Source organism: Callithrix jacchus, chromosome X (assembly GCF_049354715.1).
Source record: "Callithrix jacchus isolate 240 chromosome X, calJac240_pri, whole genome shotgun sequence".
Classification (NCBI taxonomy): domain Eukaryota; kingdom Metazoa; phylum Chordata; class Mammalia; order Primates; family Cebidae; genus Callithrix; species Callithrix jacchus.
The window spans coordinates 75,324,747-75,350,862 of NC_133524.1; the positions used below are offsets into that span (position 1 = coordinate 75,324,747).

The window sequence follows — 26,116 nt, forward strand, 5'->3', positions numbered from 1 at the left end:
CTGAAATCAAAACTTGAATAATGATCCCTCTACAACTGGGGGAGGGGAGACAGCTGTGGGTGCCCCAGTTATTTTCTTCCTTTGTTTCCTGTTTTGAACAGAAGGCAGGCTAAATTCCAAAAGTATGCAGAGAGTATTGACAAGAAGACTGTGAAGAAAATCCCTATTTCTAGTTACACCACCAGGAAAATGGGGTTCTACATGTGGAATCCTCAATTTTTTTCCTGACAATTAACACAGTAATGGAAGCATATAAAACTCCAGGAGAAAACCTATCTTTCTGGCCAAAGGAAGCAGGTGAGAAAAAATACAGGATGAGCTGAGAACATCTTATAGCGCCAGAAAATAAAGCAGTGTTCAATCGCGAATAGGCACATGTTGAAAGGATTCAACTTGAAGGAGCTCCCAACAACCAAAACTAGAACAATTAAGCAATAAAATAAATGATACTATTGGATTATAACTTGTAAAATAAAAATCTATAAGTCTATGTTGATATAAATAATGCAATAAATAAAGAGGAAAAAACAACTCTTCCTCACAATTACTAAATGTGGAAGTAATGAAAGAAATAGAAAATTACAAGTAGGCAAATACCACAGTAATAACTGCTTCACCCAAAATGAATAATAAAATTAGCAGGCTTAAGTATGCTAAGAAACGGGATATATGCATGATCTCAAAGTATCACCCCAGAAAATACTAAATATAGACAGAAAAATAGTATCTTCTTCTTTACAGTGGAAAAAGACCAGCCGACACCAACGTTAAGCAAGTAACAGAAGTTAACCATAAGAGTAATAAGACATACTGATGGCTGGGCATGGTGGCTCACCCTTGTAATCCCAGCACTTTGGGAGGCCAAGTTGAGAGGATCACTTGAATCCAGGAATTTGAGACCAGCCTGGGCAACATAGGGAGATTCTGTCTCCACAAAAAAAAATATATAAAAATTAGCCAGGCATGATGGTGCACACCAGTGGTCCCAGCTACCTGGGAGGCTGAGAAAAGAGGATCACTTGAGCCCAGGAAGTTGAGGCTACAGTAAGCTGTGATCACACTACTGCACTCCAGCCTGGGCAACAGAGCAAGGTCTTATCTCAAAAAAAAAAAAAAAAAAGACATACTGACATCATATATTCTTGGTATCATGTGCTGAAGACAAAAGATCACTTCTGTGGTCTTCTGTCAAAATGCAAAATAACCTCAATCGTGAGAAAACATTAGACAAATATGCATCAAGAAACAGTTGGGAAAATAAGGAATCAACACTTGTACTATGATAAGGTATTAAATCTGGGAAGCTAGCTGAAAGATACACAGAACCCTGCACACTATTTGTGTAACATTTCTGTAAATCTAAAATTGTTGCAAAATAATTTTTTAAAAATCTATCATAATCTGAGATCAGAATCAAAGTTCTATTCCAGCTAAAAAATGAGAGAACATAAATGCTAACAGAATGCTATAAATGGGAGAACATGAGTATTATAAAGAATATGTGGGAGGAGAGGCGAAGAAAGAATTATTGTTTAATGGTTATAGAGATTACATTTGGAATGACAATACATTTTGGGGACAGATAGAAGTGATGGTTGTATAAAAATGTGAATGTACTTAATGTTACTGAACTGTACGCTTAAAAATGGTTAAAATGGTAAATTTTATGTTATGTATATTTTACAATTAAAAAAAAAAAAAGAACAGCTAAGCAACTGGAAAGCTGGGAGAATACCAAAAACACACATTGACATGTATCCCTGCATTCACACACAAAAAATCCTGTCATTAGTACAATTTTAAGCCTAGTATTAATTTTTCACCCAACATTTAAAAATTTTTCAAATATACCCAAAATTTGAAAGAATTATGGAATGAACACTTGTATCCCTTCTCCTAAATTCACTCATTGTCAGCAGTTTACCATATGCGCTTTTTTCTTTCTCTCTCTACACACATACACACACACACCCCTTTTCTTATATTGAACCATGGGATATTAAATGCAGATGACACTTCACCCCTAAGCATAAGGATACTGCCCTATATAACTAAATACCATTATCACACCTGGAAAAAAAATTACTATCATCTAATATAAAGGCAGTATTTACAGTTTCAAAATTGTCACTAAAATAATTTTATAACACTTTTCTAATTTAGGAGAAAATTAAGGTTCACATGCTGCAATTTGTTCTTATGCCTCTTTAATGGATTTCAATTTAATTCAACTAAATAGATTTAATAAGTAGATTATTCACTATTGATTTTTCCCATCACTCAATTCAAATTTCCATATAATAAAGGAAGACTAGAATTTACAAAACTCAGAAAATCATGCAACTTCAACTATATATCAACCACTATGATCATAATCTATATTAGGAACACAAATATGATGGGATTTTAGAAGTTTACTCTCCCATACACAAACAAACAACAACATGACTTGGACAATAAATTACCCACAGAATCAGGCAGTAGAAACATAGATCATAGAAAACTTAGGTTTTAATAAACCAAATCTCAAATGTAATCATGTATACTAAAAGGCTCTATATACTGAGCTAAGCCACAGAAGCAAAAATCAATATTGTTCCCTTTGTTGAAGATGCACAGGAATGCACAGGAATCCATGTTGTGATATATAACATGTTAAATCAGAGTTCCTTAAGAGCTTGCAGCCATATTGCAAAGAAATTTATATGGCAAGTAGTCACAAAATGATGTACTATTATTTATTAACATGAAAATATCCATGACATATTAATTATACATGTGTACGGCAGGAACTATTTCTTCCTCATCTTTAGTGAATAACTCTTGCCCAAAAGCCCTATAAATGTTTAGAACTCCAAGACTATGTCCTTAGCTCTCTATTTGTAAAACAACTCCACTGAACAACCTCAAGTATTTTTCTGATATTATACATATACCGTGACAACTCTATAAATCTGACACTAATTGGAGACTTTTCCCTTTCATGTCAGTTAAGAAGACCTAACAATTCAATCTCCTTTAAGACTCAAGTCAACCTTCCTCTTCTCCAACAACCCCATTTGTCATCAACTACAGCAATACCTTCCACACATTTGGTGACTTCATTCTCACTGAAGAGCAACTACTCTGATCATATGACTTCTTTCATCAAAACCTTTAAACAGGGAAAAAAGCGGTCATGCTGAGGTTATGATTCTTGGGTGTTAGTAATAAACATCTTGTTCTTTGATCTGGGTGCCCTATATTTTCATCAAGATGTCTACTTATTGATATGTACACTTCTTTGTACGTGTATTTAAAAAAAATGTTTTTAAGTGGTGGTAATCCTCTATGATTATACTAAAAACTGCTAAATTGTATAATGTAAATGGGTGAATTGTGTGGTTTGTGAGTTATATCTCAATACAGCTGTTATAAAAAAAATTTTAAAATAAGGCCAGCACAGTGGCTCACACCTGCAATCCCAGCACTTTGGGAGGACAAGTCAGGTGGATCACTGTAGGTCCAGAGTTCAAAAATAAATACAGTAATTTTAAAAAAACTTTTCTATAGCCCTGCATCCTTTAGAGCTTAATATATTTCCCAAACACTTGCAAAAATGTTTTCCTATTCCCAGTTGGCAGAGAAGAGTTCATCTGCCATCCATAGGTTGGGTACTAACAATAGTCTTCAAAATTTACCCCTAGTCATCAAAGAGCCAAACAACAATGACAAAAATTCTTAGAACTTTTTGTTACCCAAAATTCACAGGCAAATGTTATATTTAATTACCCAATACATAGTATTTAATATAAAATGCCCTTTACAAAACCTCAAATAAAATAGACACCAAAGAGATGTACACTTTGGTATATCACCCAGTACTCCAGTTTGAAAAACACAAGCTTATAAAGATCTCCAGTAACTGGTCTCTGTCTTACAGGCCCAGCCCCATTCCCTGCTATTCCTTTCCCTACTCCCATCTATAGAGCAGATTATACTATATTAATTGTACCCCATCCATCATGTGCCAACATTTTACACAGGTTTTTAAACTTTTTTCCCTGCTTATGTTGTAAATCTTCACAACTACGTGCTCCCACATTTTGAATTTGATCTTCTGGGTAAAAGCCTTCATTGTGATGCCTTCTCTGGGGTTAAGTCTCAACCCTCAAGAAGCTAAAGAAACCCTTCTTTGTGCCACATTATATAATTACATTACACAAAATGCACCTCAGGGTGCTATATTTTATAATATAAAGGTCAATAATTCTTACGAAACCGGTGACTGTCAAACCTAGTAACCTATCAAAATCACTGAGATAACTTCTTATTCACTTTTGTATCCCCAATGCCCACCATACTGCTGAAAAAATGTAAGCCCTCATTGCAAAAGGACTCAGCCTTTTAATGAAATAGAAATTTACTCTGACTATATGCCAGTCAACTTTTGTATACAAGCTTGCATAAATTCACTCAAGTTAATTGCATCTTCTACCCTTCTGCAGGAAAGCACCATGCCTTTTTGCAGTTGTATTCAATCTTATATTTTCTACATAACATTTAAGTATATTTTATTAAATCATATTTATTTCTCTTTATAATCTAAAGGTCAGAAATATTCTTTGTGTCATCTACAGTTTCTGGGTTATCTACCCACTCTAAATTATTTATTTCAATCTCATGTGAAAGAATACTTGTTGCCAGAGTACTGACATTTGCTTAATATAGGTGGTCAACTGTTTGAACAGATATACTTAAATTTCATTACTAAAATTAGTTTACAAAACTAGTTATGTTCTTTTGTTTTTTTTTCTTGAGACAGGGTCTCACTCTGGAATGCAGGCTGGAATGCAGTGTTGAAATCATTGATCATTATAGCCTTGGCCTCCGGGGCTCAGGTGATCCTCCCACTTCAGCCTCCCAAGTAGCTGGGACTATAGGTGCACACCACCATGCCCAGCCAATTCTTCTATTTTTTTGTAAAGACTGGGTTTTTCCTGTGTTGCCTAGGCTGGTACTGAACTCCTGGGCTCAAGGAATCTGCCCACCTTGGCCTCCCAAAGTGCTAAGATTAAGGCGTAAGCCACTGAGCCCCTCAGTATGTTCTTTACACTCAGAATTAAAATGTCTTACCCTTCCTTCTATTTCTGCCTTTGACTTCTTTATGCTCTTTAGGCTTTGTCTTTTTTTCTTCTCCAGACTCTCCATCACTCACAGTCAGTTTGTGCCTCAAAAGCCTATGTCGGTATCTTGGCTTCTTAGATTCTTCAGAATCTGAATCTGATTCAGAATTGACTTGATTTTTTGCTTCTAAATGAAGAAAACAAACCAGTAAAACCTTCTTCAGCCTTTAAAATGCCTTGTAAAACTATTTTGCCTGTTGGCAACTATTGCAACTTATGAAAAAGATCAGAGCTATGCACATACCTTGGTATCATTGGTGTTATCAGGTAATCTCACACATCAGACTTGATATATTACTATTATTAAATACTGACTAAATATCACCAACATATATTTATATGTAAGGAATAAAATATTTTGCTTTGAAAATCATCTGTTTAGGGCTGGGCACAGTGGCTCACACCTGTTACCCCAGCGCTTTGGGAGGCCGAGGTGGGTGGATCACCTGAGGCCAGGAACTCAAGACTAGCCTAACCAACATGGAGAAACCCTGTCTCTGCTAAAAATACAAAATTGTCCAGATATGGTAGCGCATGTATATCATTCCAGCTACTCGGGAGGCTGAGGCAGGAGAATCACTTGAACCCAGGAGGTAGGAAGAGGCAGTGAGCCAAGATGGCGCCATTGCATTCCAGCCTGGGAAACAAGAGCAAACCTCCGTCTCAAAAAAAAAAAAAAAAAAAAAAATCTGTTTATTGGCATTAACTGACAAAATTAGAGTAAATTCCATAATTACTACAAGATATTCTAGAGAAGTCATGGTAATAAAGTTTTAAACATTTTCATAAACTCTAAATGCATGTATTAATAGATTTCTTTTTTTTTTTTTTTTACACTTTTTGAGATGGAGTCTGGCTCTGTCACCCACACAGGAGTGCAGGAGCACTGCAATCTCTGCCTTCCAGGTTTGAGCAATTCTCCTGCCTCGGCCTCCTGAGTAGCTGGGACTACAGGCATGTACCACCATGCCCAGCTATTGTTAGTAGAGACAGAGTTTCACCATCTTGTTCAGGCTGGTCTCAAACTCCTGAGCTCAAGTGATCCACATGCTTTGGCCTCCCAAAATCCTGAGATTACAGGCGTGAGCCACCACACCTGGCTGTATTAAGATATTTCTTGGACAGATATTCTTCAAAGGCTGAACTGGTCAAGGAATCAAATTATGACATTATAAACTTCTCTTTGAGGAGCTCACCCTCATCTCCTGGGTTTTCTTCATTTTGTTTTCCATTTCTTTTTTTCCCTCCTTCTGGTTCATCATCTGAAGATCCATCCTCATCAGAGGAAAGATTGGCTTTGATTTCTTCTAAAAGCATCTTCTTGGCAATTCTTGAGAGTAAAAAAAAACAATAAAAAAAAGAACTATATATCTGGGGGTGAAATACATCAAATTCAAAACAAAAACAGACTTCTCTGCATCAAAATAGAACCAAATGTACAAACAGATTTTATATTATAAACAACTAGCAAAAACATGTTTTAACCTAAGCTATAATCAAAACTTTTGAAAATGTTCTTTACACTCATTATTTCTTAATACTATACAATCTGTAATATATTGAAAACACTAAAGGAAATATTCTATTGACTATTTTTACCAATTGCAATTTGATACTGGATAACCTTCCAATCCTCTATTTGCTTTGCTGACATCATCCTACAACTACAATGTCAGACAGACCAACAGTAGTAAATCAACTTGTTCAGATAAATGGCATTCCAAGATAAAACTCCACAAGAGGTTTTATTCAACAGCAAAATATATTCTTGGAAAACCAATGTGTAATAAACCACTATATTTAATGACACCTTGCCTCAAACTAGAGTATGATAGTTTTGGACCTTAATTTCAATGTACTACATAAATTCGGTTAACCAGATGAAAGAATACACAAAGGTTAAGTATTGCAGCAATAAGTAATCTCTAATAATATTCAAGATAGGGCAAGAAGGGACATGAGTGCTATTAATTACATACATAGTAAAAGAACACAAATTACCACAAATGGGTTACTTAAAAAAAATAGTGCAGTTGCTTCACTCAAACCAAAATTTCTCAAGATGCTCCTCAAAGACCAATTTGCTAATGGAAAAATCAATTACTAAAAGCATAAGAAAACACTTCTTTTATTCCTACCGTCACATGTTAAAATATATTCCTAGGAAATCTCCATGTTTGTACTCAAGAAAAATAACTGAAAATGTAAGATAAAAGCAATCATACAGCTTTTGTGCAAGATAAGATGTTTTGATAACTCTGGGTATCCTTTCAATATAAATTCATAAATCACAGCAATAAGAAAATGCCTTGTAGAAAGGTTCAAAAGAAGATGGCATGATCCTGACAGTTTGCCATGAGCTAACCTGTATGGGATAAACATGTTCTCTGCAATCAAGACTGACTCTCTAGCTAAGTCAAAACTTATAGCTGGGATTATGGAACACTTGTTATTTCTGGATTTGAAACCCCTCTTTACATTTCTTAGCATGCACCCACATTTCAGCAAAGAATTCACTCAACGGCAGGAGATATTAATGCATGTTAGCTGCCTCCTAAATTTTATTTGACAGATAGATTGTTCATTACTATTTATATTCAAAGATGCATAGCAAGGGCATCTAAATAGACTGAAGCGAAATAGACAATCACTTCCATAAATGTTTATTATATGCCTTTTGGTGCTTTCTCCCTCAAACAGATGGATCAGAAATATTTAGACAACACTGAGAATCATCAATTGCTAAAGGAAGCCACAGATGGGTTTGCTTTACTGAGAATTTCTGCCCTGATTTGTATTTCAGTAAAGTGAAGATTAGACACCAATTTAAATTTTACTAAAGTTGAGCTGTAAAGCTTTGCTCTTCTATTTCTAGATCAACGGTTTACACACTGCAAGCTTTTTAAAATGGGGACAAATACAGGGTTGCCAACTTTTCATTTTGTCAAAAAAAGAAACTTAAACCCAAAGTTCATTTATCTTAATCATTTTATAAAATAAAGAATATTTACAACATACCCTCCCCAAATTAGGAAACAGTTTTAGAATAAATGGAAGCACTTTATAAATTGAAGAAATATATCTTTCTGGAAAAAAAATCTCTAAAATCATCTTTACAAAAAAAATTCAGCCAGGCGTGGTGGCTCATGCCTGTAATCCTGGCAGTTTGGGAGGCCAAAGTGAGTGGATCACCTGAGGTCCAGAGTTCAATACTAGCCTGGCCAACGTGGCAAACCCCATCTCTACTAAAAATACGAAAATTAGCTGGGCGTGGTGGTGCATGCCTGCAATCCCAGCTACTCGGGAGGCTGAGGCAGGAGAATCACTTGAGCCTGGGAGGTGGAGGTTGCAGTGAGCTGAGATCATGCCATTGCATACCAGCCTGGGCAACAAGAGCAAAACTCAGTCTCAAAAAAAAAAAGTCATTGATAATTATTACAATGTTGTCTGCAATAGCAAAGAGTGAGAAAACCTTTAAACAATATCAGAAACTAATTAGTATTATCACATGATTCATAAAATAAGAGGTAGAAATTAAAATAATATTCTAAATAAGATTAAGATAGAAAGTATTTATTAAGTTAAAAAGTAATTTCTAAACCACTATATAGTTCTATTTTATTTTTAAAAAATTTTTAATTTATATATCCCTAAAGACTAGAGGACACTAAAATAAAACATTAGTAGCAAATTTCTACGTCTGGCATAGCATTTTTTTTCTGTTGGTATATATTAAAATTATCTTTAATAATACTACACATTGTCACTTCTCATGAACCAGAAAAAACTTCCTAAAACTATCTGAATAATAAATTTTGGGATGAATAAATGCGTGTGTGCGTGTGTGTGTGTGTGTGTGTCTGTGTGTGTAAAATATATGAAGCATTGGATACTAGATTAGAAATGGGAAAACACAGTTTACTTGCAAGTACAAGGAGATCTCTCCTATCAGCATTTGGGTGGAAGAGCCAACAAAAATACAATTCCTAATCTAGTTACTTGAAACGTTAGTTCAACAACCTGATTTCGAGATCAAAAAAAGTCTTAAAAATGCCTATTAAATATAAAGATTTGGTTATTAATTGTAGGAAATCATGTAATTTTTCTTCTTTCAAATTCTAGTCTCCAAAAACTATGTATACTAAAAAATCAAAGGAAGGTCACAATATGTAAACCCACTTAATGCATTCTCAAGTTCTGGATTGTCAGGAGACTAAGAAATATGATGTATATGAAATAAGATATAATTGTGTATCTATTAATAAATCAGAGAAACTGAAATGAGATCCACATACTGTAGAATTACAACTCAGCAACAACCCTCAGTAAGATCATAACATATAGAACAATCATAGTACATTCAAAAGCCAAAAAATTAAGAACTTCAGGTCATTTTTCTCCAAATCACAAATTACATACAGAGTGATGGAGACTACCTGGCTAAAAGATTTTATTTTTGCCCTCTAATACCTTTTAACCAAAGGAAAACCTATTTTATAGCTACGTAAATTAAGCCCTAAAAAGAGTAAGTTGAATCATTTTGTATAAGTTATTACTGAAGTCCACTATGTCAAAAACCCAGTCTACCATAAACCTAGCCTATAACCTAATAATCTACATTCCAAAATTAGAACTTAATTTAATGGCCCTAAGGGCTGAGGCTGATTTTCAACCTGAGTAGTCAGCAAGCATGTTGAAGTGAGATGTGTCCCATCTACAAAGCCTGCTGTGAGATGCTTTAAAGGGAAACTCCACTACCTTAACTCTGGAGTCACGGGCCAGAGACTTCAAGGATATCATCACTTGAGAACCAGCTGAGGCTGGCAAAGCATCATTTTGGAGGCCTCGGCTGGACCCATGCTGGTATGCATGTGATGGATGTATAGTCATGATCCCTAGTTGATTCTGTTTGCTCTGAAGTTTCCTTTCTTGAGGCTTTCCAGGACGAAGTACTGCCCCTGGAATCTCAATGCTCAATATTACATCTTGGGGCAGGTGTAGAATCCAAAGCAGTCACGACTCTATCAGAAGCATTAGAGGCACAAGCCGTGCCACTCTTGTGGCAGAAAACCTGGGCAGAGCCAGAAGTAATGGAGCCACTCCTCCATTTTCCTGAAAGGGAGGGAAGGGAGAGGGGGAGAAAGCAAAACAATATGGGAGGAAGGGTAAAACCCACAAACAAACAATGATCGGAACTGGTGCATGAGAAAATAAATAGGACCCCAAAACCCACATATACTAAGTCTTCCAAAGTACATAATGAACACCAAGATAACACCATTACTAAAAGAAAGCACAAATAAAATAAGAAGTGAGCCCAACAACACGACAAACAAGCAATCAGAAAAAAAAAACAAAAAACAAAACAAAACAAAAAAAACAGGAGAAAGCCAAGAAAGCCTTTATTAACTCCAATACTATCTATAAAGGAAATGAGTAATGTCTCTTCTTTAAGCACTCAAACAGGAAAGGAAAGTACACCACCTCTTCTTGATAGATAAATCAGTAATTTAAAACGTTGAGTTTCTTAAAAAGCAATCAAGAGAAGGATCTCTTGCACCAGGGAGCTTTTTAGAGCCATAACAAAAGCAATACAACATGTTAGAGCTAGAATGATGAACCTTAGCTTTGTCATGTTACAGATAAGGAAATAGACCTAGACATAAGGAATGACTTAGCCAAAGAAACAAAGCTAACTATTGGCAAAGTCAGGAGTAGAACCTAAGATCCTAAATCCCAATCTGCTATTAATTTTACTGTGCCAGCACTATACGCTGTACTTGTAACACTTGTGTGCTAATCAGTGCCTGGGCAAATACATTATGGTCCCTTTTTTTTTTTTTGAGACAGAGTCTTGCTCTGTCGCCCAGGATGGAGTGCAGTGGCATGATCTCAGCTCACAGCAACCTCCGCCTCCCAGGTTCAAGCGATTCTCCTGCCTCAGCCTCCTGAGTAGCTGGGAATACAGGTGCGTGCTTGCCCACCTGGCTAATTTTTGTATTTTTAGTAGAAATGAGGTTTCACCATGCTGACCAGGGTGGTCTCAAACTTCTGATTCCAGGTGACTCACCCACCTCAGCCCCCAAAAGTGCTGGGATTATAGGTGTGAGCCACGGCAACCAGTCCCCATTTTTAAAGATATATGTATTTTACATATTTCAAATTTATGTATTTAGAAATGCAAGAATTCAAGCTTTAATTTTTTTTTTTATTTTAGAGACAGGATCTTGCTCTGTTGCCCAGGCTAGAATGTAGTGGCACAAACATAGATCCTTGTAACTTTGAACTCCTGGGCTAAAGCCATCCTTCTGCCTCAGTATCCTGAGTAGCTGGGACTACAGGCATGTGCCACCGTGCCCAGTTAATTTTTTTTTTTTTTAAGTAGAGACGGGGACTCACTATGTTGCCCAGGCTGATCTTGAACTCCTGGTTTCAATCAATCCTCCCACCTCAACCTCCCAAAGTGCTGGGACTGAGTGTGAGCCACTGCACTCAGCTTGATTTTTTAAAGATTATAAAAGGACTTTTAAATATATTTAGTCCAGTATACACTCTAAAGTGCACTGAACGGTCATCTGAGATACATTCTACAACTACCATTTTATCTTTTAAGAGGTTCTCAGGACAGGTTTGAAGAAAACTGCTGGAAAAAAAATACATTTTTAGAAGGCCAAAATACTGGGCATCCATAAACAAGATGATAAAATTTGCTTAAAAATTGGTTTTTGTGAACAATATCATAATAAAGTACTTAACAGAATTCTAAATAAGATAATGGGTCTAAATGCATGCTCTTCAGAGATACCTAAGTATATGTAGTCCTAAAGCATCATACCATATTTTAAAGGTTGATATGTAAAATAATTCAAAGGCATATAGACAAGGAATGTTAAATATTTAGTAGGGTGTGAGGCTTTGTTTTAATAAATGCCATATAATTAGGGGATAGGAAATTAAAAAACAAAACGTGGCCAGGCACGATGGCTCACACCTGTAATCCCAGCACTTTGAGAGGCCAAGGCAGGTGGATCAGCTGAGGTCAGGAGTTTGAGACCAGTCTGGCCAATGTGGCAAAACTCCATCTCTACTAAAAATACAAAACTTAGCCTGTCGTGGTGGCGGGCACCTGTAGTCCCAGCTACTCGGGAGGCTGAGGCAGGAAAACTGCTTTAACCCAGGAGGCAGAGGTTGCAGTGAGCAGAGATCATGCCACTGCATTCCAGCCTGGGTGACAGAGCAAGACTCCATCTCAAGAAAAAAAAATATCAGTTACAGAATTCTTCAAGATTTATGCATTAGTATATATTTTAACTCGGGTTCAAAATTAGTATCTTGGCATTAAGTTTTCTATTAAAACTATGACTAGCTGGGCGCGGTGGCTCATGCCTATAATCCCAGCACTTTGGGAGGCCAAGGCAGGCAGATCACTTAAGGTCAAGAGTTCAAAACCAGCCTGGCTAACATGGTGAAACCCTGCCTCTACTAAAAATACAAAAATTAACTGGGGGTGGTGGCAGGCACCTGTAATCTCAGCTACTCAGGAGGCTGAGGCAGAAGAATTGCTTGAACCAGGGAGGTGGAGGCTGCAGTGAGTCAAGATTGCACCAATGCACTCCAGTCTGGGTGACAGAATGAGACTCTGACTCAAAAATAGTAATAATAATAATAACACACACACACATACATACACATACGGCATAATGATCTATACCCCAAAATGGTGGAATTCATGAGATAATAATGAAGTCACCAAACAATCAAAAAGCTAAACAATGGTTTGGAACACATTTTCAGTCACAAATCCTACAATGTGGGCCATTAATGAAAAGTAACTCTGTATCCTTTTTGGTGAGGGTACCAGCAAAATTAATATCTAATGACTTTTTTAAAAAACCTTGGGAGAAGAAAAATAAATAAGAACCCACAGTTATTAATAATTCATATATAGATTCATTTCAAAAGGCCTGAATTATAAAATGTGTATTCCCTGATTTTATACAAAACTCTAAATCAGTTTTAGAAGAATTTTAACAAGAAAATATACATTCAAATTAATATAGGAAATTTGATCATATTAAATAATTAGTTCAATATATTTATACTTGAAAAATGAAAACAGTGAATTTACTCATCTCCATTTTGAAATTTCAAAGTTAAAGATAAAGGATATTAAGTCAGAAAAATGAATCACTTTTGCTAACGCTAGAAATCCAAACTCTCTCCTCCTCTTCCTTTGGGTATTTTTTTTTTTTTTGAGGAAGACCTATTTCTTATTTCCTGTAGGTCCCAATATCACCAAAGAACAGAGAACAAGAAAGAAATGCTGGTTATAATGTTTAAGTCTCGATCACAGAAGAACAAAGATCACCACTACACATCGTATTTCTTTCCTTACTGGGAATTCTAGTATAAAAAAGAAAACCAGTAACAACTACAGCCAGTTTAGATATCTACAAGTAGATACTACCTACTGGCTGGACACCTGTGTTATACTTAAATGACTTGCAATACTTACCTGCATTATTAGACAACAGAAATTGAAAAAAAAATTACCTTAAAATTGCTTGATATTTAAAACCCTTACTCAAATGGAAAAACAAGTAAAATACTTAATGTAAAATGCCACCTTTGTTTTTCAAGTACAATAAAAGAGAATCAAAGAAGTTTTGCTAACCAAACAGAACTACCACAAGAAAAAAAAAAAAACTATTATTCCAAATTTAGCACATTGGCATAGAGAATAGAAAACACGTGCAGGAAAAAGACATTTGAAAAAGTGTTTAAAATGAAAGTTAAGTGAAAATCAAATGATTAAGGGACTTGTGATATACCCATGCCATTAATTTTGCTGAAATCAGGTAAGCAATCATTAAATATCTCTTCAGGCATAAATAACATCCAGAAATCATTAGTTTCTTCCGAAAATATGTTGGATTAACAGTACAGAGTCTTCATCAACACAATACCCACACCAAGCCAGTGGGGGAAAAAAAATCATTAGCATATTTTCTAGTTTGAAACACAAAATTATCATCAAATGATACAATACTTGGAAATTTAAAATACTATGGTCTAGTCCCACTATAATAGAACATCTATTAACAATGGGACATTTTTTTTTAGCAATCTCCACATCAAATTTTGCTTCTATGAAAAAAAGCATTTAGTCGCACCCACAGAGAAATTATGAGAAAAAAATGTGGAGTAAAAAAACAATTAAGCATATTTCAACAATAAAGTAAATGTGTTTGATAAGGGAGCAGACATCCATGTAGAAATCTCAGCTCTTAGTCAAAGTTGTCAGAGAAAAAGAATGCTTATTTAGAAAAACCTAGCAATTTGTATTTTGCTCTCAAAAGCTCAATTTTAAATATTTTTCACATCCTGCAAAATAAACAGATAAAGAAATTTCAAAAGATAATTATTTTTTGGGATAAATGGTCCCTTCAGTGATTGTTCACTACGCAATCTCTAAAGACAACCATAGTTTAATAATCTCAAAACTAATACTGCTAAAATTTGAACACATTACTATCTTATTACTTGAGGTTCGCACACAGTACAGATAGTAAAATATATGATATTATTAGAAAATGTTTGGTCAAATATCCCCAGTTATATTGAACACATAAAGGAATTATATATTTTCAATGCAAGCCTAATTACTGAATTGAAAGCATAATAAATCATATAAATGGATGTCTTTTCAAAGAACCAATTTAAAATGCAACTAACAGGTATTTGAAAGGCCAACGAAACACTACCCTAACAGCACATTCAAATATATGACTTTAAAATTGTGTGTATAAATTTTAAAACCTGACAATATATTTGGTATTATTATTCAGCCATTGAAAAATTACATTAAGCCTAAGCTCTAAAATTTGAAATAAATTTTCAGTTATGTAAAATTCAAAATATATTAGTCTACATCTTTTTTATAAAAAGCTAAACCAGAAACATACAAGTGTTGATTAACCTATAATATTTTGTCCCTGTTCATTAAGTAAATGCAATTAAATAGAAATTAATTTACAGGTTAGAGTACTCTATCTCATAATAGTATACATTTACCTTCAAATATAAGTGACACTACTTAATAGTATGTGAAAACAGAAATTCAGCCACTTTTACTAAAATATTCAGGATATAACCAAGTTTTTTAAATGCCTTCAAAAGCTATCATAGCTTTAAAATAGGAAAAGTAAATAATCATTAAATCTGTTGCAAAACTTTCACACAAATATATATACATCTGTGTTAGGGAAATTAAAAGTATTTATGTCCTAAATTTCAAAACTTCTTTGGCTACAAACTAGCCTCTATAACATAATAGCAAATTACTTCAACTCTCATGATTAAAAAAAGTAACATTATTATTAAAATTAAATGCTTGAACAAGAAAACAGTTTTCCACAAATTTATTGCATCCAAATAGTTAAGCATTTTCAATAACACACTATTTGCCTCTTCATAAGTACCAACACTGAAAATGTATTACAATACTGCTAAAAAGGCAAAGCATATAAGATTTATACACAATTTATACACAATTGTGTACAAATTTACATATAATTACAATATGCTATCTACCAAAATATGACCTATCAAAAGTTAGGAAGTTGGAAAAATAATTCTAAGACATGACCTGCACATGAACTTTTTTTTTTTTTTGAGATGGAGTTTCACTCTTCTTCCCCAGGCTGGAGTGCAATGGTGCTATAATCGGCTCACCACAACCTCCGCCTCTCGGGTTCAAGCGATTCTCCTGCCTCACCCTCCCGAATAGCTGGAATTACAGGCATACGCCACCAAGCTCTGCTAATTTTTGTATTTTTAGTAGAGACGGGGTTTCTCTGTGTTGGTCAGGTTGTTCTCGAATTCCCAAGCTCAGGTGATCCGCCCGCCTCGGCCTCCCAAAGTGCTGGGATTACAGGTGTGAGCCACCACACCCAGCCGCTGCAAATAAATTTTTTAGGTTGCTTAGTGAATATTCAAATAAGGTCAAATATAGAATCTATACTAAAATAGTGCAAGAAGGTTATTTGTATCCCCATCATGACTAGATGACCCATGAGCATTAGATATCTTTCTGGTATAGTGAATATTAAATAAGTTAGTAAATTGTATATTTTATAAAAACACATTAAACTGAGTAAAGAGAGACATGCTCAAGATAAAATTCATTTCTTCTCAAAAGTACTCAACAGGGTTGTACTTTTTAATCACAAATTCAAAATGGAATTAAAGATACTTTCCAGTTACAGAAAGATTCGACCAGGTAACTTAAAAGTTGAAAATGGTATTTATATTTTGACAAGCTCTAACACACACAAAAAATTATACCTTAACAATATTCTTATTTAGTGGTTAAATACGAAATTAAAGTAAATCATTCACAGTTAAATTAAGATATAGAATGTTTTAAACATTAGTCTTGGAGTAACATTTGAGGCCTCATGATATATAGAATAAATAAATAGTAGCAAACATAAATGAAGAAAAATTCAAGTATTTTAAAAGAGAATAAAATTGGAAATGTTTTCAGTATCTGGCTGTGATTATATTATATAAAATCCCTGATGAATAAATTATATGCCCTTACCACTCCATTCTGGAACCTACCACCTATCCCACAAAATAATTGGATATACATTTTTAAATTTTAAAAAGTAGGCCGGCAGAATCTGAACCTTTGTGTCCACAATTAAGTTCTATTCAAAAGTGTAAAATAAAACTGTTCATTCACCTTAATAAAAACGTTCTTCTGTTAATTAGCAGAATGCTGACCTTTGAAACAAAGAAACCTAACAGCATCAGCAAGATATAAAAGAGCTAGACCCCAGGATATTTACTAACTCAATTAATTACCCCTAAGGGCTGACCCCAGGACATTTACTAACTCAATTAATTTCTTACAAAATTATGATAAAAAATTACATGTATATTTTCATGTTTTCTTAATGTTAGAACTTACTATTAAGAATAAGTGAATGGTTAATGTAGTTCTCTTTCATGAAATCTTCTCAAATCTATCATGGATTTTTTTGGTACCAGTATTAGAGAAAATTTCACCTAACTTTTTCTTCTTAAAGATAGAAAATTTATGAAAAAAAGTAAAATAATTTGCCCATGATGACACAGACAGTTGCTAAAAATGTTAGAAGTCAGCTATCCTTATGCTCATTATTACAAAATTCCATGCACTATACCACACGATCTTCTTGTTGAAGATTATGAGCATGGGGTATGCTATTGTCCAGGAAGTATTTAAAAGATATGTTGAAATATTATAGCTATATTCATTAACATCTTTGTTTTCCTTATTCTTCACTACTATGATAGTGTCTTTTTTTTTTTTTTCATTACCCAGCCATCCCTTACTTGAGTGCATCTGTATAGGCTACACTTTTGACATTTAAACCTATTAAGTCTTATTAAAGTTAATGCTCTCATACTGTGTATTTCTATTTTATTTGAAAACTGGTTAAACTCTAACTCAGTCTAGATACCTTGTAAATTGACACTTATTTTGAAAGTGATTTCTTAATCTTAAAAATCTGAGTAATCTCTCTTTTTGTTTATTCTCAACAGGCCTTAATAAATAGGACCATCATACTGGATGGCAATTAACAATAGTCAAATATAGAGATGTCTGTTGTCACCAATTTATTGAAATATTTACTTTCATCAATAATCTATCAAAATTAAAATATTCCAAAAAATTATCGCAGTTTACATAGAAAGATAAAATTGACAATTCTGTATTTATAACACACCCTATGCTAGGTGTGTAAATAATATTTACTTTTTCTCAAGGTTTCTGAGTTTTAGCCCATTTTCTGGCCTTTCTTTCAAACTTGCAGGAAGACTGTGAGCGAGTCTTTCTAAGGCAGGCACTCCTGGTTTTTACAACCTGCTTGCTGTTCCGGTGCTGCTGTTTGTGCCCATGCCTAGGGTGTGTTATAATCTTTTTACAGTCCTTACAGATGGAATCATACCTATTCTCAGGATCATTGTCGTCGTCATCATCATCCACTGTGACAGGCACTGATTTAGACAAGGCTTCATCTCCTTGAGGAAAAAAAGTGCACTTAAAATTAGCTTTAAATAAGCTATATAATTAAAACCATGTAAAATAAAACTGAAAGCCAAAAACTTTAAAGCAAACTAAGTGGAATCTAAACTCTGAAATCCAAAATATGAGTAAAAAGCATTCTTACAGAAAACATAACAGGATTTTTACAAAGTGACACCAGTAAAATGATAAATAGTTGGATCTTATATATTTCAGAATTTCTTCACAGGGCACGAGGGCTTTAAATTTCACCCTTCTCAGTAACAATTCTGTATCAACAACCATCATATTTGCATTAAGTCTCTTGCCACAATAACCTTTATACTGGTACATTTTAATTTTGACATTAACAGATGTCTAATTTATGGGATATCTTTGAAGAATAGCAAAACTAGTAATAATATTTTGGTAGCAGCAAGTAATTTTAAAATGCAGTTGAATGTGTATGGTATCTGTGACCTGAATTACCCAGAGATACAGTTGAGTACAGTAAAACTTACTTCCTTTTAAAAAGCTACAATTCTATCTTTTGATTAAAAATCTAAAGAGGGCCGGGTGAGGTGGATCATGCCTGTAATCCTAACACTCTGGTAAGCTAAAGCTGGTGGATCACCTGAGGTCAGGAGTTCCAGACCAGCCTGGCCATCATGGTGAAACCCCATCTTTTAAAAAAAAAAAAAAAAAAAAAAGGTTACATGTTTCATGATTCCATTTCAAAATGGCAAAATTATAGTGATGAAGAACAGACTACTAGTTGCCAGATGTCAGGAATTGAGGTAAAGACAGCAGTATCATAAGGGATCCTTGTGATAATGGAACAGGTTTGATATCTCGGTTGTGGCAGTGATTATACAAAGATATACATGTGGTACAACTGCATAGAACTATACTTACACAAACACAAATGAGTGCATGTGAAACTGGTGAAATCTGAATAAATCTTCAGTGTTCTGGTTTTGACACTGCACTACAGTTAAAAAATATTATCCTTGACGGAAACTAAGTGAAGGGTGTCGGAGACCTCCCTGCATTTTTTTTTTTTTTTTTTTTTTGCAAATTCCTGTGGATTTATAATTATTGCAAAATAAAAAGCTAAAAATGCAAAAAAGATACAATGATAGATACACAGAAGGATATACAGATATGTTATCAAGCAAATATAGTATAAAGTTAATGGTAGATGCTTTTGTATGTACTAAAATGTTTTTCATAATAAAATGTTGAAGAGAAATGTAAGAAAAAATCTATAAAGAAAATAGACACCTATAGGCTCAGGATAGAAATACACTAAATAAGGCTAGGCGTGGTGGCTCACGCCTGTAATGCCAACACTTTGTGAGGGTGAAGCAGGCAGATCACTTCAGGTCAGGAGTTCGAGAGCAGTCTGGCCAACATAGAGAAACCCCATCTCTACTAAAAATACAAAAATTAGGTGTGGTGGCATTCGCCTGTAATCTCAGCTACCTGCAAGATTGAGGCACGAGAATCACTTGAACTCAGGAGGCAGAGGTTGCAGTGAGCCAAGATTGCGCCACTGCACTCCAGCCTGGGTGACAGAGTAAGACTCCAACTCAAAAAAAAAAAAAAAAAGAGAGAGAGTGAGAGAAGAGATTTCATAATATCCCAGCAAACTCACAATAAATATCTCATTCAAACAGACCAATCTTCAAATGAAGTATGATTAGTAATAGTATTGTCATTCCCTCTTTACACCTTTCATATTTTGATCTATCCTTCGAAGTTCAAATGCCAACTGTTTTTCTAAGTCTTTCCCCAAATATTTAGTAACTTGCCACTTAGTGTGTAGCCCCATCATAGTTTGTTGTTGTTGTCATTGTTTTTTTGTTTTGTTTTGTTTTGAGATGGAGTCTCACTCTGTCACCCAGGCTTGATTGAGTGCAGTGGTACAATCGCAGCTAACTGCAATCCCCATCTCCTGGGTTCAAGCAATTCTCCTGCCTCAGCCTCCTGAGTAGCTAAGATTACAGGTGTGTGCCACCACACCTGGCAAATTTTTTTTTGTATTTTTAGTAGAGATAGGTTTTCACCACATTGGCCAGGCTGGTCTTCTGACCTCAGGTAATCCGTCCACCTCGGCCTTCCAAAGTGCTGGGATTACAGGCCCCATTATAGTTTTAGATCTTTCTTCTGTTACCTTTTTAAATGATTTATCTATGTCTGTCTTACATTAGACGGCAATCTCCTAGGACCATGCTCTGCATCTTGGTTATTTATGCCATTTCCAAGCCCCGATTTCTAGGAAAATACTGTAGCTGCAATATGATACCCAAATATTGCAAATGAACAGGAATCCTCTAAACTCAATAGGGGGCAGGGTTTTCTTTTTATTTTTAATCCCCTAAAACAGAGACCTAAAATTAAGTTAGACAGAAGAGTACATAAATGCAGCATGCTTATATAAGCATGTAATTCTGAAGGAATATCGTAACACTGACTCACACTCAAACTGATCTTTAAAAACAGAACTTATTTTCAAGGCACTCATATTCTAGTCTACTTAAGTGTTTCAATTGACATGGCCCAATTTTTGACAGGTTAAATTCCCTAACAAATTTATCTTCTTTTTTATTTCATCCCAAATAATCAGCTTAGTCCCCAAAAGTATCTAGGGTCAAGAAAATCTCAACAACAAGGCTTATTCCACCAAGTAGTTGAAGGACTGGCATTCACTGAAGTGAGGAATTCTCAAAGTTCCTCTTGATACACACCTGAGAAAAAATTTACTTCCCCATCAGTCAACTTGCCCTTCAGATCAAAGTTAAATAAATCAAAATGGAATACAGTGATCTAGATTAGTGTTGAGATAAGTAATTATCAGGAGATGCATCAGTTGAGTATTTGCTATATATCACCACCTCTTCTTAAGACCTAATGAATCCATAGTTATTACACTAAGTATTAATAATTCTCAACATGAGAGGTACATAATAGAAACTTTCATAGGTATCAATAAATCAAATGAAATCTTGAGAAATGAAAAGTAGTAAAATACTTGAAATCAAACGTTGATTTCACCAGTGAAACTGCTTCATTACAGAAACCAATTTTCCAAAGTTTAAAATTAATAAAACCAGAAATAAAATTAGCTCAGTAACAGGTAAGTTTAATGGATTTTTAGCTAAATTTTTAAACACAATTTATTATTAAACTCTAATCCTTAAGAAGGGTTTTCACAGCTAACCCAACAACTAAAATGCTGATTTGATGTCAAAGTAACTTAGATTCTATATTTTTAATATAAGTCCACAATCCTTTATACACAATTCTGAAATCTAAAACACTCTCAGAACGGAAAGTTTCTAAAAGAGAGTACCAAAGACAATCTGGCAGCAAAACCTGGTCTAAATTGCTTATTTGTTTCAATGTGAATCTTCAAATGTTTTGCTGCAGAAATACTATGTGTTTGATTATGTAGTGTTGCATCAGGCCCCAATGGGGCTTTTATAAAATATATGGTAACTGCTCTCTATTATTTTTCTAAAAACCAAACAGCTGTATATTCTGAAAGACATCAGACCCCAAGAATTTAAGGTAAGAAACTATGAACTTGAAGTTACAATAGCCATATAAACAGAGCTCCATCTAGTCATCTGATAGAGCAGGGCATTCAACTGAAGCACAAACCGAGCATATCACATTTGGTTTTCAAGTCAAGTCACAAGTACTCCATAAAAGAAACATCAAGTTTTACTAAAAATCAAGATTTTGCTGGGCACAGTAGCTCATGCCTATAATTCCAACACTTTGAAGGGCTGAGGTGGGAGGACTGCTTGATGCCAAGAGTTCAAGACCAGCCTGGGCAACATAGCAAGACCTCATTTCTACAAAATTAAAAATTAACATTTTTTTGAAGGCCAAGATTCAAATTAATTCCATTAAAATCCAATTGGGATAAACTGAAAACTCTAACATAAGAATGGAAAGGAAAATTCTTAAATTCTACCTATGTTGGAAATACAGTTTTATGTAAAGCCTACTTTATAAAAACTTTTAAATAAATTTTCAATATCCATAGTTAACTGACAGGTCTTACCGACTTAAAAAAAAAAAAAAGACAAATGACCTATAAACATTTATTACACAACTGATTTTTTTAAAATACAAACTTCTTTTAAAAATTATTTTTCTTTATCTCATTCACCAACTGACCCAAGCTTTAATGTTCCTAGTACTCTATCTCATCAGGGTAGGCTAATCCAGCTAATTTTTGGATTTTCTTTCTTCTTTTTTGACAATGCTTTTAAAAGAAAAACATCTGTCCATATCATTAGAAACTAGTTAACAAGCAACGATAAAGAATTTTAATGAGGTAAATTAAAAATAATTAAAGGGGATTTCATGAGACAAAAAGTTATCTGTTCAAACTTAAAAAGCCATTATGTATGGCAGTTACAATTTTGACACACCATGTCATACAAGTACCAAGTACTCACTTACATTATATAAACAAATAGCTACTGAACTACTGGCACCAGTCTGATTTTCCTTTATAAACTACTGCTCATTACTCCAGAAAAAAGCACTAAACATTGATAAAGAAATTTTATTATTTACTCAACAAATCTGGGGTCCCTGATACTGCATACTAGCAGTATTCAAAATATTTTCCAATGGCAGCATAAAAATAAATGAAAATGTTTTTTAATAAACTTCTAAATAATTTTTAAATGGTGTTCTCCTAAGTAGTAACCCTAAATTTGATTAGCTTCATTCAAGAGTGAGAAATTACAAACTGTAAATTTTTAATTTATTTTTGCATACCTGAAGATTGGCAAAATCCAGTATGTGAAGACAGCACTAAATTTTCAGTCACAGGCTTAATTTTCTGTTCATCACTGCTTCCCTCGCCTATAGAATTCTGATCATCTTCTTCTATATCTGAGGAAGATGAGGATGTAATGTCTGCTTGCTTCCTTTTAGTGCTTGTTCTTAGGGAATTTCTCTTTTTCTCCTTGACATTGACTGCCTTCTTTTTAGCTGAAGTTCTTTGCTGCTTCTTTTTATTATCTTCAGAACTTTCCTCAGCATCAGATGATGATGAGCCACTTTGTATTTCCTTAGTATTTCTCTTTGAACTTAAATTTCTTCTTTCCCTCAATTCTATTCTTTTCAGTCTTATATCAGTAGAGTTACAACCATCTTCTTTCATGGAATATTTCTCAGTATCAGACGAGGAACAATCTTGTCTCTTCCTTGAACTCTTTCCAGACAACTTGCACCTTTTCTTCTCTCTACCATATGTTCCATTCTTACTCTTTTTATCTTCTGAGGAGTCACAACTATCTCCTTTCCCTGTTGACTTCTCAGCATAATCAGATAATTCATCCTTCTTTTTAGAAGTTTTCTCTCTTATTTTTTTACTTTTCTTTTCTCCATCAGTTGTTTCAGTCTTATTTTGTTTTATGCCCTTAGGAAAACGACAAATTTCTTCTCGCTCAGGTAACTTCTCAGTGCCATCAGATGAAGATTCATACTGTTGTTCCATTGTGATTACTTTTTTCTTAAAGTCTGAAGTTTTCTTTTCTTTTTCTTCAGTTTCCTTTCTGCTATGCTTTTTATCATCTTCAGAAGTTTCATCACTCTGCTCTTTCTTTAGGAATTTCTCAGCAACATCAGATAAGCCATCCTGTACTTTTTTACATGTTTTGGTTTTGAGATGCTTGCTCTTTTCTTTACTTTCAGCAACCTTTTTGACTTCCAAAGAATTGAAAGTCTCCTCTTTCCCAGAAAGCTTATCGACACTATCAGAGGAAGCACTTGCTTGCTGCTTCTTAGGAAGTCGATCTCTTAATCCCATGATGGTCGTGTCTTTATCAATTGTGCCTTCTACTGAAGAAAAATTCTCTCTCTCTCGTTTCCTTTCAGCATCATCACATGATCCTTCTTGCGAGGTCTTCAAACTTTTGTGCCCTTGATTATCCATTCCTTTTTTGCTGTGTTTTTCATCTTCAGAAGAGTCAAAATCTTTTGCATTTTGAATCCTTTTTTTGATGTTTCTGGCAGCACTGATTTTACTCATGCTCTTTATCTCTTTTTCTAATTCTGAGTCATAATTAGAAGACTCAGATTGGGTTTGTCGTTTCTTTTTAGAAATTATACAGCTCTTGGCTGATTTGCCCTTTTTAATATCAAAATCTGAGCCAGACGTAGAACTTTTTCGTTTCCTTTTTCCTTTATCATCTTTTCCCGCCTGAGTCTTTAACTCATACAAAGTCTTATGATTTGTATGAATTTCATTAATATCAGTATCTGAAGAAGAACTGTGACTCATCCTGCTTACCTCTTTGAGGATTGTTAGCATTTCATCAGAATCTGAATTTTGATCCACAGTCTCTGATTGCTTAGATTTTGGTAATTTATTAGGTTTAGGATTATCTATAGCACTGTCAGAAGAATTCCGCTTATCCTTTTTTCTCATTGGAACTGATAGTTTTCGATCCTCCTTAATTGTTTCATTACATTCTTCATCTGAATTAGATGTTACACGGTTGGTTTCTGTCTGTCGTCTCAAGGGTGTAGTCTTTACACGTGGAGATCTTCGAAGATCAGATTCCTCTAAAAGTAATGAAACTTCATTTTCAACCAAATGCTCATTATCACTGTTTTCCTGTCCAAGTCCACATTTCTCTAACTTGGGGTTCAGACCACAACTTTTATAGCCATCTTTATCTTGTGGAACTTCCTGACAATCAGCACCTTTAACTGGGGAATTAGAAAGGGACACAGGGGTGAGTTTAACAAATAATTCTTTTGTTACTTTAGCTGTACTTTTTGATTTAATACCTCCTCTGTTGTATTTTGAAGAAGCATTTAATTTTACAGATGAACTCTCCAGTTCTTGTTCATTTCCACTGCTGCCATCCCCTTGATGATCAACTGAACTCTGAACTTCCATAGCAGTTTCAAGATTCTCAAAAATGTCTTCTGGAACTGAGGAAGGAACAGACACAATATCCATGTCTAAGTCTTCAGAAGTGTTGGCAGGTTCATACTGAGGTTCTTCTCTTCTATCAGATTTCTTATGTTCACCACTGGTACTTTTATTTGCTCTTTGTTCCTCTGTTGGAACATTCTGATCCATGTGCTCACTATCTACCTGTTTTCTTGAAAGTTTAGCTTCTGACTTTGAAATATCCTTCCTTTCCAAAGCACAAGGTTTTTCTCCTTTTCTTGCTTTTGTTTCAAACTTAGCATCTATGACTTTATGCTCTTTGGTATTTTTCTCTTTGTTTACAGCCTCCAACACTTGAAACTCCGAATTTAAGTCTTCTTCCAAAGCAAGATGAGCCTTCTTAATATCAGCCAACACAGACTTAAAAGCCTTAAGCTGACGTAACTTTGTAGCAGAACTGATTTCTGAATTATCTGTTGCCTGCTTTAAAAATTTAACATAACTGGAGTTCATGTTGGCTGTTGTCTCGATCAGTTTTTTTGCCTTCTTAATCATCTCTTTGGGCACAATTAGTGCTGAATAAGAGTAGGTTACAGAGCCAGAACAGGAATCATCTAATTTCTTTTCTTCCCCATTACAATTTGAACTATTCTTCTTTGGAGAAAATCGAGATGTATGTTCATATACTTTATTACTCTTTTCACTGTCAACTTTTATCTTCTTCTTATTTTGTTGCAACAACTGTTCTAAATTCTCAAATACGCTGTTACATGCAGTGACTAAGTCCAACAAAGGCTCTGGGTGACAAATGTAGCAATACCATTGGTTGTTTTCATCCATAATTGTGGACAACTCCTTTCGACCAAGGTTGCGTAGAATGCATTTCTTGCAGAAAGCATTATGGCAAAAGTCACAACAAATCAAGTTTCCACCTTCCGCACACCATCTGAAATGTTTTAA

General features: G+C 34.6%; 1 protein-coding gene across 40 annotated transcripts in view; it reads right to left on the reverse strand.

Annotated features, from left to right (window-relative positions):
- The window catches only part of ATRX (ATRX chromatin remodeler), a 316,685-nt gene that overhangs the window by 183,042 nt on the left and 107,527 nt on the right, over nt 1–26,116 (reverse strand). For all 40 annotated transcript variants that reach the window (XM_078363312.1, XM_078363309.1, XM_078363298.1 and 37 more), the window contains 4 exons: nt 23,026–26,102; nt 18,167–18,239; nt 6,362–6,495; nt 5,116–5,292 (listed from right to left, as the gene is read on the reverse strand). In XM_078363312.1, the coding sequence (XP_078219438.1) occupies nt 5,116–5,292; nt 6,362–6,495; nt 18,167–18,239; nt 23,026–26,102 (3,461 nt within the window). The remainder of the gene's footprint in view (nt 1–5,115; nt 5,293–6,361; nt 6,496–18,166; nt 18,240–23,025; nt 26,103–26,116) is intronic.